The sequence below is a fragment of the Zophobas morio genome, unplaced genomic scaffold (genome assembly GCF_036711695.1).
Source record: "Zophobas morio isolate AGI-343-1 ecotype UQ-CSIRO unplaced genomic scaffold, CSIRO_AGI_Zmor_V1 ptg000019l, whole genome shotgun sequence".
NCBI lineage: Eukaryota > Metazoa > Arthropoda > Insecta > Coleoptera > Tenebrionidae > Zophobas > Zophobas morio.
The window spans coordinates 1,440,075-1,453,712 of record NW_026972124.1 but is presented as its reverse complement, the minus strand read 5'-3'; the positions used below and the strand labels follow the sequence as shown (position 1 = coordinate 1,453,712).

The following is a 13,638-nucleotide window of genomic DNA, read 5'->3' as shown; positions in this document are numbered from 1 at the left end:
AAACTGAATTCGGAGTCATAAACTATATGTGTAGGACTATGTTATTTTATACAATTTAAAACCCATTTACTATGTACAATTTTGAAGTGACGTCATCGCATTAGTGGTGGGGATGATTAGACAAATTTTGGTTAGCGTTTTACTATCTACATGATATTCCTAATCTAAGTACAAAATTTCACAACAATCGGTCCAGTACTTTCGGAGATTATCTGTCTAATAAAAATCCGGGACGGAAGACAGACGGACAGGCGGACAGACGGACAGACGGACAGACAGACGGAAACGGGAGCCTATTTCTTCGTCCTGAAGGATGAAGAAAACGTAAAAGTAGAGAGTCGGCCGACGGACTCCATTACAATACTTCATTTGCTTACGCTCGGGAAGTAAATATTGGCCGAAAGTTATTTCAACAGGACTTCCCTCGCCTACGAAGTGTAGTGCCACAAATCCCGCTAATTTTGAAAAATTAAAAAAAAATATTTTGCGAATTTGTATTCAATAAAACAAATACAAGAGTATGCTGTTTTATAAAATTTACTATAAATATTTTTGAGATGTCAAGACATTGATAGATTGGCAAATGTTAGTTGGCGTTTTACCATCTACGCAATATTCCTAACCCACATATAAAATACAATCGGTCCGGTAGTTTTGGAGATTATCTGCCTAATAAAAATCTGAACAGACGGCACACAAACTGACCCATGCGACCTAATTTTTCATACTCAATGGGCCATGAAATGTCGAGAAAACATAAAAGTAGCCAGTCGTCTCCGGATAGACTCGATTACAATATATTCTTTGCTTACAGTCAGGATGTAAAAATAAAATTCGGAAAATTAAATTTTATAATTTTTCGAACATTTTGTATTTTATAGAACGTTTATTCCCACAACACCGAAAACACAAAATATTTGTCGGCGCGTTTCATTAACTACGTTGGTATTATCTAGACAAAGCTAAACTATGTACTGTAGATCACATTTTACTTCAACACTTTATTTCGCTACAGCATGCACGAATTGTTTATATGTCTGGGCGCAACGGCGACAGTCACTCCGCCGATAAGCAACTGATGCAGCACCTACACGTTATTCTTGTAAAATTTCCGGGAAAGAGTTTTTTATGCATTCATTAATGAATCATACTTTAGTTTTGTTTATTACATCCAGTGTATTGATTGTTGTATCGTACCAACAATAATGGAAAAATTATTCTCACATTATGAAAATGGGATGTGCTGTTTCTGATTTGAAGGAAAAAAAAAGTTGGAAACGCCGCGAATCGTAACCGTGTCTTCTGTTTGAAAACCACATACAGAGATAGCTGACCCATTTTCTGGTATTACTAGGCGACGTATTATATGGTAAAAGAACAGTGATGCTGAGCAACAGTAATAATAATAAACAAAAGCCGGGTGGATTCACAAAACACAAGTGTGGGAGTATAATACATATTTTATAAAATTTAAGATATATTAATTATACAAAATTTTGCGGGGATGTCATGACGTTTGATTGACAACAATCGGCCCAGTACTTTCGGTGATTATCTGTCTAATAAAAATCCGTGACGGCAGACAGACACACAAACGGACAGTTAGACGGACAGATTTGTTTCGTACTCTAGGAGTCATGTAAGGTTGAGAACACGTAAAAGTAGAGAGCCGGCCGACGGACTCGATAACAATACTTCCTTCGTTTACACTCGGGAAGTAAAAATATAAAAGTAGACTTGGGCGAAGGGAGTAATTTTACGTACGACCTAGAACTACACATAACTGAAGAAGGTTAGAGGTTCTACGCTTATCTGTATGAAACGAATTATCGACGATGCGGAATATACCATATATTTGCATAACGAGGAGCTCACGTGTTGCATAGTGAGGTGTTCTTGGTTGTATGAGCAATGAATGCAAACAATAAGAAGGTGTGACGCGTATACTCTGAACTAGCAGCGTTGCATTAATCTCCTAATGTCCTAGCGTAAATGATAAAGGAAATTCGAGAAAATGTAGTAGCAGGAAATACGCTTGAACCCAAGGAACTACACAAATATATAAATAAAATCGATTTTCAATATCGTCACTTATCGCTTACAACCCATTAGACGCGTTACATATCAGTGCATATATCCTATTGAGTAGCCCATTGCTTTACCGTTACTAGCGAATATACGTTTTGTTTGTTTTATTACCTCTTTGCCGAATCATAATGATGGCGTATAAAATTCAAATACCGAAACCATATCTTGCTATGTGTATAGGTTGCGATAAAACGAATTGACGTAATTCTTCGAAAACTCTACACATCATTCGAGGGTCGGGTTCCGGGTATTGTGCGATCGAAAAAAGAGGGAATTAGAGTTGGCTGTAGTTGAAGATAGTTGTTGGGGAAATGTTTTGAAATTAAAACTAATTATTATAACAAGCCAAAAAATTACATGTGTTATTTTTTCGCCATCGCGGTAGATTCATGCGGGGATTAGGATCGCAAGAGCTGATAAGTTTTGTACATGTTCTTGAGTTTTGGTTTATCGGAAAACACTAACATTCCGTTGCAGATTTTTATTTAGAGTGGATAAAGTTCGTCGTTAAATGAAATGTCACGTGAAAGAACCGAAGTACTGAAATCGCTAGCCGAGCTAGTTTCATTCTCTTTCTATACTACAAGCTAAGTGCTTATTGCATTTATCTCAATGCGTGTGCGTATTTTGGCTTTACTTGTTTTACTCATGTCAGATTGGTTTTTACTAATAACGTCAAGCTTTCAGAAGCGATGCCACATCACTTTTTATCGAAAAGTTTTAACATAATTCGATATAAGGTTGAACGTGAATACCTATTCTAAAACAATTGCTGTCAGATTAATGTCTTCCAATAATGGATGTCATGAAATTCGCGCTATATTGGTATCTGGCACCGAACATTTTATGACAAGTAGATTAAAAAAAATTGGTCTAAAGAGTTTAGACAGTACTTCTCTCGCTGTCGGAAACTTGACGACTGCATGCCTATTGTATTTTTTCTCATTACATTTTTGTAGTGGGAATTTAAAAAAAATTGCGATGACGTCATCAACATTTTTGCAAGGACACGTATATCAGTTGGGATAGATGTAGATCTTAGTAGTGTAATACTAAGAATAAAATTATTGTATTTCCAAATTTTCTGGAAAATGAATTGGGTCGTTTTGAATATTGATTTGTTATAATCAATAAAATAACGAAACAATTTACTCACGTATACGGCGCCGGTGAGAGGCAAATGAAAATCGTGTATGTATAAGCATTCTTAATTTAAGATGACAAGCGTAACAACATACGAGTCAAACAGAGAAACTGTAAACAAAACGACCATCGGTTTTATTGCTTCGACTTCCGCTTATTATATAAAACATTGGGTTTTATTTTAATTTTTGACGGTGGAATTCACAATTGGTTGATTATAAACATGTCTATTCCACATTCGCGGAACCTAGCCAACGCACAAAACAAATGCACGTCTGTAATGTTAAAGTCGATGTAAATAAGCGTGCTACCCTTATGTTTCAACCGAGTTTTTACTTTAAAAAATTTTGTGTCTACCAAATTGGGTTGGTCCAATGTAATACTAATAATAAGTGTTGCCTTTAATTTAATTAATAAAATAAATTGACTTCATTAATTTTTTTGAGCCACCTCTTAAGAAAATCTAAAAAATATGAATAGAATGATAAATCACAAATACAAACTCATCATATTTTTTGCATTTTAGATAGGATTTATTCAGCAAAATTTAAGGGTGACGTCATCAATTTTTTTAGGAGGGATGAACAAATACATTTTGATAAAAAATTTACCATGCTTATAATAACTTTAAAATATCTCCAAGATTTCAAAGCATTCGGTTTTGTAATTCCTGATTAAATCGATAAAATAAATTCACGCATTCATTAATTTTTTTGAGTCACTTGTATATGCAAATCCAAAAATATGAATGGAATGATAAATCACAAATGTACTCATCATATTTTGTACATTTTAGATGGATTTATTCAGCAAAATTTTGGGGTGACGTCATCAATTTTTTAGGGGGGATGAGCAAATACATTTTGATAAAAAATTTACCATGCTTATAATAACTTTAAAACATCTCCAAGATTTCAAAGCATTCGGTTCTGTAAATCCTGATTCAACCAATAAAATAAATTCATGCATTCATTAATTTTTTTGAGTCACCCTGTATATGCAAAACCAAAAAATATGATTGGAATGATAAATCACAAGTACAGACTCATCATATTTTGTACATTTTAGATAGGATTTATTCAGCAAAATTTTGGAGTGACGTCATCAATTTTTTAGGGGGGAAGAGCAAATACATTTTGACAAAAAATTTACCATGCTTATGATAACTTTAAAACATCTCCAAGATTTCAAAGCATTCGGTTCTGTAATTCCTGATTAAATCAATAAAATAAATTGACGCATTCATTATTTTTTTTCAGTCACCCTGTATATGCAAATCGAAAAAATTTGAATGGAATGATAAATCACAAGAAGAAACTCACCATATTTTGTACATTTTAGATAGGATTTATTCAGCAAAATTTTGTGGTGACGTCATAAATTTTTTAGGAGGGACGACCAAATACATTTTGATCAAAAATTTACCATGCTTATGATAATTTTAAAACATCTTTAAGATTTCAAAGCATTCGGTTTTGTAGTTCCTGAGTAAATCAGTAAAATTTTTTTTGCGCATTCATTAATTTTTTTGAGTCACCCTGTATATGCAAATCCAAAAAATATGAATGGAGTGATATATCACAAGTACAGACGCATCATATTTTGTACATTTTAGATAGGATTTATTCGGCAAACTTTTGAGCTGACGTCATCAAGTTTTTGGAGGGGATAACCAAATATATTTTGACTAAAGATTTATGATGCTCTTTATAGCCTTAAAACATCTGCAACATTTCAAAACATTCGGGTTAGCAGATTCAAAATTAAATTGCAAAATGTTGTTTTATAATTTTGATTTTTTTTCCAAAAATCTGGACGTTTTGGGTAAAAACTGAATTCTGAGTCGTAAACTACATGTGTAGGACTATGTTATTTAATACAATTTAAGACCCATTTACTATGTACAATTTTGAAATGACGTCATCGCATTAGTGGTGGGGATGATTAGACAAATTTTGGTTAGCGTTTTACCTTCTACATGATATTCCTAATATAAGTACAAAATTTCACAACAATCGGTCCAGTACTTTCGGAGATTATCTGTCTAATAAAAATCCGGGACGGCAGACAGACGGAGAGATGGACAGACGGACAGACGGACAGACGGACAGACGGACAGACGGACAGACGGACAGACGGACAGACAGACAGACGGACAGACAGACGGAAATGGGAGACCTATTTCTTCGTATTCTAGGGGTCATGAAAGATCGAGAAAACTTAAAAGTAGAGAGTCGGCCGACGGACTCGATTACAATACTTCCTTTGCTTACGCTCGGGAAGTAAAAATATCACAGTTTTCAGGTTTTTGTTATTATTGTTAGACTTTAGTATAGTGCGAGAATTGTAATTAAAATAGTAAAATGTTTTTTAATGTTAGAAAATATTAGATATAGTAAAACTGCGAAAAAGGTGAAACTCGGAGTTTCATATATTTGATAAAACGTTACATAGCTATTTCACTTTTCATTTAAATGCGGGCGCTCTTAGCCACCATAAAGACATCGTTTAGTAAAATATACACAATGTGTTAAATTGAATATACAACGCCAGCATTATCTAGCAACTGTTACTATCACACTAAACGAAGTGGTTTTCAACTATATACACACTGATATTATAAGGTAGACAGGAGTCACATTTATGTCGACGTTTGAAAATTTAATGGCTTCTTTCCCACTCACTATTCGATTGTCTCATTTAATATTAAAAAGAAGCAACGCCTATAATTATCACTTTAAAAATATAACGACGTGTTGTAATCAGTACTCATTAAAATAAAAATCATTTAGAAGAAAGCCCATTGTCTATTACCACGCGCAGGAAAGTTGAAACTTTTATCGAGATTTTGTTCACGATCAATTCATTTATAAATTGACAGTAGCCTCACTCATCGTGTAATTTGATCTGACGTTTCTCCTCACCAAGATGGATAGATATATACTTTGCTCCTCACACCGGAAGGTTCGACCAAAGTCTATCAAGTCTATCGCTTTTCTTTATTTATCATTAATAGAAATTTTAATTTTTTATCGCTCTTTCTAGATTATCAACTCACATTTCGGGCAAGTACGTGAGCCGGGTTTCGGACCTATATATTATATAGCGCGTAAGTGTGTTTGAGAAATGCTAATGTGGGGGAATAGCAGCAATTTATGGGACAATATAAAGTAATAACTGTCAAAAATGGAAACTTTTTCGGAAAGACAATTTAGGTTGTTCGTTAAATTAAAAAAATATCGAGCAGCGACGGCACACATAAAGCCGCCATAAAATAATATCGGTTTGATGTTTAATAATGTGACGAATAAATTAGGATATTAGGGGTTAAGTACGTTTCCCGGGCCATCAGACCGAATGTTGCATTTAACATAATGAGGGTAAATATTCAACAGATTTATGCTTCGCCTCTTCGTGACTGTCTGCATCTCCTCTAGACTGTTAAAGTGGACTACCTATGTGTTAAGGAGTAGGTCTCAGGTGTATTTTATCAAGTAAATTATAGCGGGGTAAGTAAGCATACCGCATAATGGGCAATCACGGCTAAGATCGTCGAGTTTTGATTTTCCCTAAGATCGGAGAATAGCCGACCGGCTATATTTATCGCATCGATTCTTTTTCTTCGTTTAAATAAAGTGATTGTTTGTAATGTGTGCCGCTTTGGCGATAGTGAAAATAGAACGGAATAAATGAGATTTTAATGTTGCGAATTCGACAAGAATGTCGTTTGAATATTTGCAGTCGATTTAAGACAAGCGTTGTAATAATGTTTAGGTTTGTTCTTAAACTTGAAGAGAAGAGAAGAGTGCGAATATAAGAGAGTAAAGTTTGTCGGTAAATTATTTTCTTTACTTAAAATTTTTCTCAAGTCCAACATATATTCATTAGTCAAGCTGGCATTCCGGCAGACAAAACAATTTATTTTACAAAGTACCGTACTAATTTTGCCTGTTCTTGCGGGCCGAAATGGAACATTTGAAATTACATGTTGAATTGGAGTAAAAACTTAATGTTTTGTATATTTTTCAAATGTATTAAAGTAGCATCAGCGATCTAGTGAAGCAAAGAAGGTTATAAATTTTCCTCGGTCCTCAACTAATTTCTACTCGACCTCCTGCGAAATATAGGATAGTAAATTTGCCTTATATTACACAAATTGATATTTGATAACGGCGTAGTAGAAATATATCACTAAAACTTATGCGCCTTCGGAAAATTTATTTTATTCATGTTACTATTGAAAAATCGACTTAACTTTTATTGTCACTTAGAAACTCAATCGATCAAATCGAAACGATGGAGGACATGGAAATAACTCGGCGCATTTTACATTCAGACATCCTCAAACGTAAAAATAAACCCAGTTAATTGACAAATAAAGCTCAGTTTGTTTTTACCTCGTTTACAATATTGAACATTTATTTTAGGCACAAATATTTGTTCTACGCCAATTTAGGTAGTGCATCTCGTATTTACCCAAATTTGCTTGTTTTACCTTCCCAATAGCAACCCGCTCGAATCTTTCATATTTTCTTCGGCAATTAACACTAAAAACCCATCATCCGACATTTTCAATATAATGCAAATTATTCGACCCCGCTCGTTTTTCGGCCAATAAAATCGCATATTACTTTCCTTTTGTTCAAGCTTACATAATCATTTTAGATGAAAGGCGGCCTATCGCTTTTTCGGCATAAAATTTTCAATTAATAGCCGGATTGATCCCCGTTTTGTATATTAAATATTTCTAAGTAAACAATTATGCGCTCATTTTAAACGACAAAGTGATTTAGATCCTACGATATAGCTCTTCTTTCAATCTTGCCTTTTACTCCAATAAACACGGATTAAATTTACAGGGATTAGTCATATTTTAAGAGATTTATAGCGTACTCAAAAAGTAAGTACGTTGCGCTTATCTTGCGACTTGTGCCGTCTTTCGTCGACAACACCATCTACCCTTTTTTTCCCCTACCAAGACTTCGTAAGAAACGAAATTTAAAGTAAATTCATTATTGACACAAATTTACGCGATATTTACACTTACTTTAGAAATAGTTCTTTTATCGTTTTTTAGTTCCTGAGCGTAAACTAAGCACGACGTTTCATGAGGCACGAAGAAAAAAAAATTGATGACGTCATCTCAAAATTTTGCCGAATTAATTCACATAGAGGTGTTGTCTTTTTGAAAATGACCTAAGCAACATTGTTTTATTTTTGAAAGAATTTGAAAAAAAAAAAATCAAAACTGCAATAAAACTTTGTTTTTTCAGAAATCACGTGTTTTGAACTTATCATCATTCTGGTTAGTTAACCAAAAATTAACTTTCCAGTCCTACCGACATAAGTGCTAAGTGAATTTATTTAAAACGTCAAGTTCAGATACAACGGAAGTTCTGTATATCTTTAGACCAATTTTTTTTTCTCTGTAAAATACAATATTTTTTCGTTTAATATTTTACGGCGTACCGACTGGACGCATCCTACTGGCGCAGTCCCCATTTCAATAAATGCTCGGATGCGTTCAATACTCGGCCATAAAAATTTTACGACGTAAATAATTGCGAATTATTAAGGAAATATGCAACATTTACTTACATTCAACGTCCACGATGATACGTTTGCTTACAGATGGCGGCACTCCATTCGTAGCTATGCAAAGATAGGCGCCCATTTCCGTTCTGCTGATACGAGTGAGATTCAATTGCTCCCCGTCGTATACGTTCACTGCAATAAATAAATATTGCAATAAACAACACAATTACGTATTCATTCTTCTCTACAAACATGAAAAGAGTGTCGTAAAAAGTACATTAGATACAATATTGAGGTTACGGCTACGCTAGCCATCGTAGTTAAAAGTAGTTAGATGTATGCTACATTCTAATGCATGTTTCGAAATTTGTATCCAAAAATTTCACAGCTGTATAAAATTCCACAAAAATATATTTGGTTAAGTGTTTCAACATTTTTACGGTAGTCATATTTTTAAAAGTCACTTTTATAATTATTATGTGAAAGAGTTTGAGTCGGATAAACGCTTATCGGGAAGCGTTTATCGAAATTTGGTCGAAAACACACGGGGACGGTCTAAAAAGTCGGGTTATAAAATATATAGACGCGAAATTTGAAGGAAAATTCCCTAAAGCACTCTTTAAGCTAAGGGTGCATGTATTAAAATTCATTAAGGCAATTTTTTCCAAAGCACTGATAGAAAATTCTAAATTTGGGAAGGAAAACACGCTTGAATTTTTTATTTTAAGATGAAAATTTCATGGGTTTTGGTCACAGGTTATGGATTGCACGTTTCGAATAATTAAATTGCTTCTTTTTGGTGAGTACGTGAGATTAAATTTTTAGCTATAGCTGGAGGATCGCGGAAGTAATAATTCATTGTTGTGTGTCGTATTTTGTCTAAAAGCAATTCAAACGTGTCGACGATATCCCGGTAATAATAAACGTTTAACCCCACGAGATTTATTACCAGGGAATTATTATAAATACACGACTGTGGTTAGTTAATAAATAAACTGTTTCTGTTACCCTGAAAGGCAAAGCCGTCTAAATGGGGCGTAGGCTGCAATTGGATCAACCGAATTTTGATACTGAAACGATCATCTGGAAAATATGCTTAATAAGTTTCCCATCGTAACACGAGCTACGTAAAATATTTCTCAAAGCAAGGTTTCTTAAGACAAGAAAATCATTCCAGCACAATTTTTAAAGTTAAACAATACAGTCAAGAACGTTCTCTCCGAGGTTCCTTCAAGAGAACTTTAAGTTTTCTTAGAAATAGCTTTTTGAACAATAAAAATGTCGGTTGTAAAGTATTTTCAGTTAATTTTAACTGATGTTCTTTGACAAAAGGATTTGGCGGCTTTAATTTAATGCTTAACCGCATATTTTTACTCCCACATCAATTTCCTCGAATTCTTTGTGTTTCATTAAAGACCCTCAAATTATTATTGTATTTCGGCATAAACATAAACTGTATATTTGGAATTCCTGCTTGTTAACAAATCCAGACTTTACACGGATTAAGATTTAATATTCTGGTAATATTTAATTTGTAAACAGTCGAAATAGGCTGCGTTAATGAAACGAATATATCAAAACGGGGGATTTTTTCAATTTTTGAGTAATGTTCGGGCAAGCGGTACACAAATAAGCGATCAGTTTTATTTTCTCCGTTAGATATAATATGTCATGTGTGTACGAATTGGTCGTGTACGGGAAGTCACACTGCCGTTTTTAGTTTGCGGACACCCATCCCCGACAACTGCCGCATATTCCTCATGATGATCTGCGGATTGGTTTCCTTCGATTCACATGTGCACGCAATGAAATTGTCAATGTGTTGAGCTAACGTTATACCAAGATCTACTGCTTGAGTAAATCTACTTCTTTAAATACCAGAGTGACGATTTTATCATTTAGTTAAAATGAACGAGGGGAACAGAGAGTGAAAGAAAGTTTTAGCAGGAAGAATTTTGTTATTTATTGTTCCCCGATGTTGTTAATTCCGGTTATAAAATTATAAGTTTAACCTCGTCCCATCGATTCCTCGTTACTTGCTCAAACTTTTGGTTAGTGTCAGTTAAGGGAAAATAATTTGTTTAATTTAGTGACGAGGGGCGAGCGGCGCTTTTTGGGTTGTTTGCGTAAATATTTTCGGTGGTATATCGCACGGTAGTTTGAAACAGTGTCGCTTATAGTTTATCAAAGCGATAATTTTTTGCATCAGTGAAGCAAATTGCAATTACATAATTTTAAAGTGGCTAAACATAATTTTATGCAGTTGAAGATAGCCTCCGGGAATTAGCACATTATATTCAAAGCATATGTTAATTTTCATTGGCCATTGTTCCTCATGTTATGTTCGCATGACGAAGAACGTGTAAAACAGTTCAGTTGTAGCTGGTATTGTACGTGAGAGCGTGAATGCACGTCGCATTTTATCAAACTAATTAAGGCGAGTATAATATTAATCCTAACACAGTCGAGCGCAGACAAACTAATCCCATCCCATAAAAGGATGATGTTATAATAGCAACATATCATTTTTGTAGGAATATTCGCAAATAAATCAAGAATATTACACGAATGGAAACCTGAAATGTTAATACGGGAACGTTGTCGACGGAATTAGAATATATTTGATGCCGCAATGTTGCAGATTACCCAAGTGCTGCTCACGTGATCCGTTTCGTTTTCCCATCGTTATGAAAAACAAACCACCATCGTTAAGTTTTTCCTATTGTGTTGCATTTTTTTTTTAATTTGACAATTAACCAAGTTGTGTTTGCAGCATCTTTTCACGTTCTATCTGCATAACTGATATCGCGGTATGGAATTTCAGTATGCGCATGCTTGCTGCCACCAACCCCAGTGCTAGATTAGCTGTTGCAATATTTAACAGGCCAGGCAGGCAGGGTTGTAAGCTTCGCACCCCAGCACCTGATAGCACCCCATTGTAGCGAGCTACTGATGTCAGTATCGCATTATTTTTACTGCAACTCAATAAAGTTGCAAACGATTCTGAAAGCTACTGTATCGCTCTCCGTTTTACGTTTTACGAAGGAAGACACCCACAGTTATGCACCGACTTCGGACACTTTCCCCCGTATACCCTTTTTAATTAATTTTATACATACTTTCTGTCGTCAATTCGTTACATTAAAAAACTTTTTGCGGCTTCCATCGCGTTTTATACTCCTTTGATTTAATTATTTAAAACGCATGCGTCACTAAAAAAGCACTAATGCATTATTTTTATAACCGGAAAAACCGGTTTCCACTTCTCGGTTAAATTTTACTCTCTTGTATCCTGCTCACATTTACTGCCAACCAATTTACCAACTTGCACTCGGTCTTAGAACGTTTATAATCTCCCTGCTTTCTGCGGTCTTATTTTGCGAAAATATAAAGAATTCAACACAGACGTTGTGACAGTTTATCTAAATTTGCATAAAACTCAAAGCTCCAGATGCAGTCGGGTGATTTTAACGCAAATACGATTCTTACTTGTTTACATACAATAAAACCGTATTGTCCTGGTCTGTATTTAAACAAAACGTTCTCTCTACAGGTCTCTGTCAATATTTCGGAGGCGAATAAGGTAAATTAATTATCTACACTGCTTTTTTTATGTCGTAACTTAGTTACGTTCATATTTTTCCTTAGTTATAACTTGAACGAACACACGTCTAACCTCCTTTTTTGAGGAAAACAATTCGTTTACTGGACACCGCTGGAAATTACGAAAATCTTTGTTCTTGTATTTTGAACAGACGTAAATTAAGGCGATTTTAATCTTTACTGACAATATTAAAAGTCAACGAGTTGAAACCGCGAGCTTTAAATGACAAAGCTAGTTCTGGTAGCAAGAACTATTTTCGCAAACAAAATACAGCAAAATACTTTGGGTCGTTAATCGATCCCTTTTGAGTTGCCCCTAATTTCAAAAGTTTCAACGACGAGTTGTTGCTTTCTCGTTAAAAATTCGTTAATTGCTTCCTTTATTTATACTTTTTATCTGACCGTTCTGTGGCTATCATAACTCGTCTGTTGAGGAAAACTTCCGCGTCGAAAAGATTAACAAAAGTTGTTAAACTCGGAAGAAAGTAAAGTAGACGAAACGTCAGATAATATTAGCAGCCGCCAATGTGCGATCTCGACATGTTGAAAAACTATGCAAACTTAAATTCGTCGACCCGGACAGAACTCCCTTCGAACAAAATGGCGTTTGAATAATGTAAATAAAATGAGTAGGAAGTTGAGTAATTAATTGTCAACGTGTCCAGTTTCGAGGAAAGATGTGTCATTTAGACCGTTGTCCCTTATTACAACATGTCGAAAAAAGATGTATAGGCATTAGGGATAGTTTGTGAGATAGGTCCGAAGTGTGGGAATGGTAGTGATGAAGTTATTAAGAGAGGTCGTTGAGAATATCATTGAGTACCCTGGGGTGTTGTAAACTTCCTAATGGATCCGTATCAATAATTTTATTCGGAGATATTGCGTTTGTATAAAGAATTTTTTAAGAGAAACACGACAAATTGGGTCTAGGCCGTAATGGTGGTAACGAATACCCGAGGGGCTTCTGCCTGATTGAAGTAGAAATCTGGGAAAATATTCACATGTTGTTATCGCTTTTCTTATTTGTTTTGGCAAAAAGAGTGTTATTTATGGGGCTGTTATCTGTCACGTGTTACTCTAATTTATGTAGTTATATCATTCGCTAATTAATAAATTTATTAAACATACATATAGGAGTCATTAGTGATACCGTAGTAAGACCCCAATTATTAACTATTGATGAAATGGTGGATTATTAAATAGATTAATGGTCATTTTTAATATGTTGCATACAGGTAGTGATGAGTCGAGTTGTTTGTGTTACGTGGT

At 34.6% G+C, this 13,638-nt stretch overlaps 1 protein-coding gene across 2 annotated transcripts in view; it reads right to left on the bottom strand.

Annotated features, from left to right (window-relative positions):
• Window positions 1-13,638, bottom strand: part of LOC135131230 (lachesin-like) — a 98,743-nt gene that overhangs the window by 23,895 nt on the left and 61,210 nt on the right. For both annotated transcript variants that reach the window (XM_064058853.1, XM_064058854.1), the window contains exon 5: window positions 8,830-8,958. In XM_064058853.1, coding sequence (XP_063914923.1) covers window positions 8,830-8,958 — 129 coding nt within the window. The remainder of the gene's footprint in view (window positions 1-8,829; window positions 8,959-13,638) is intronic.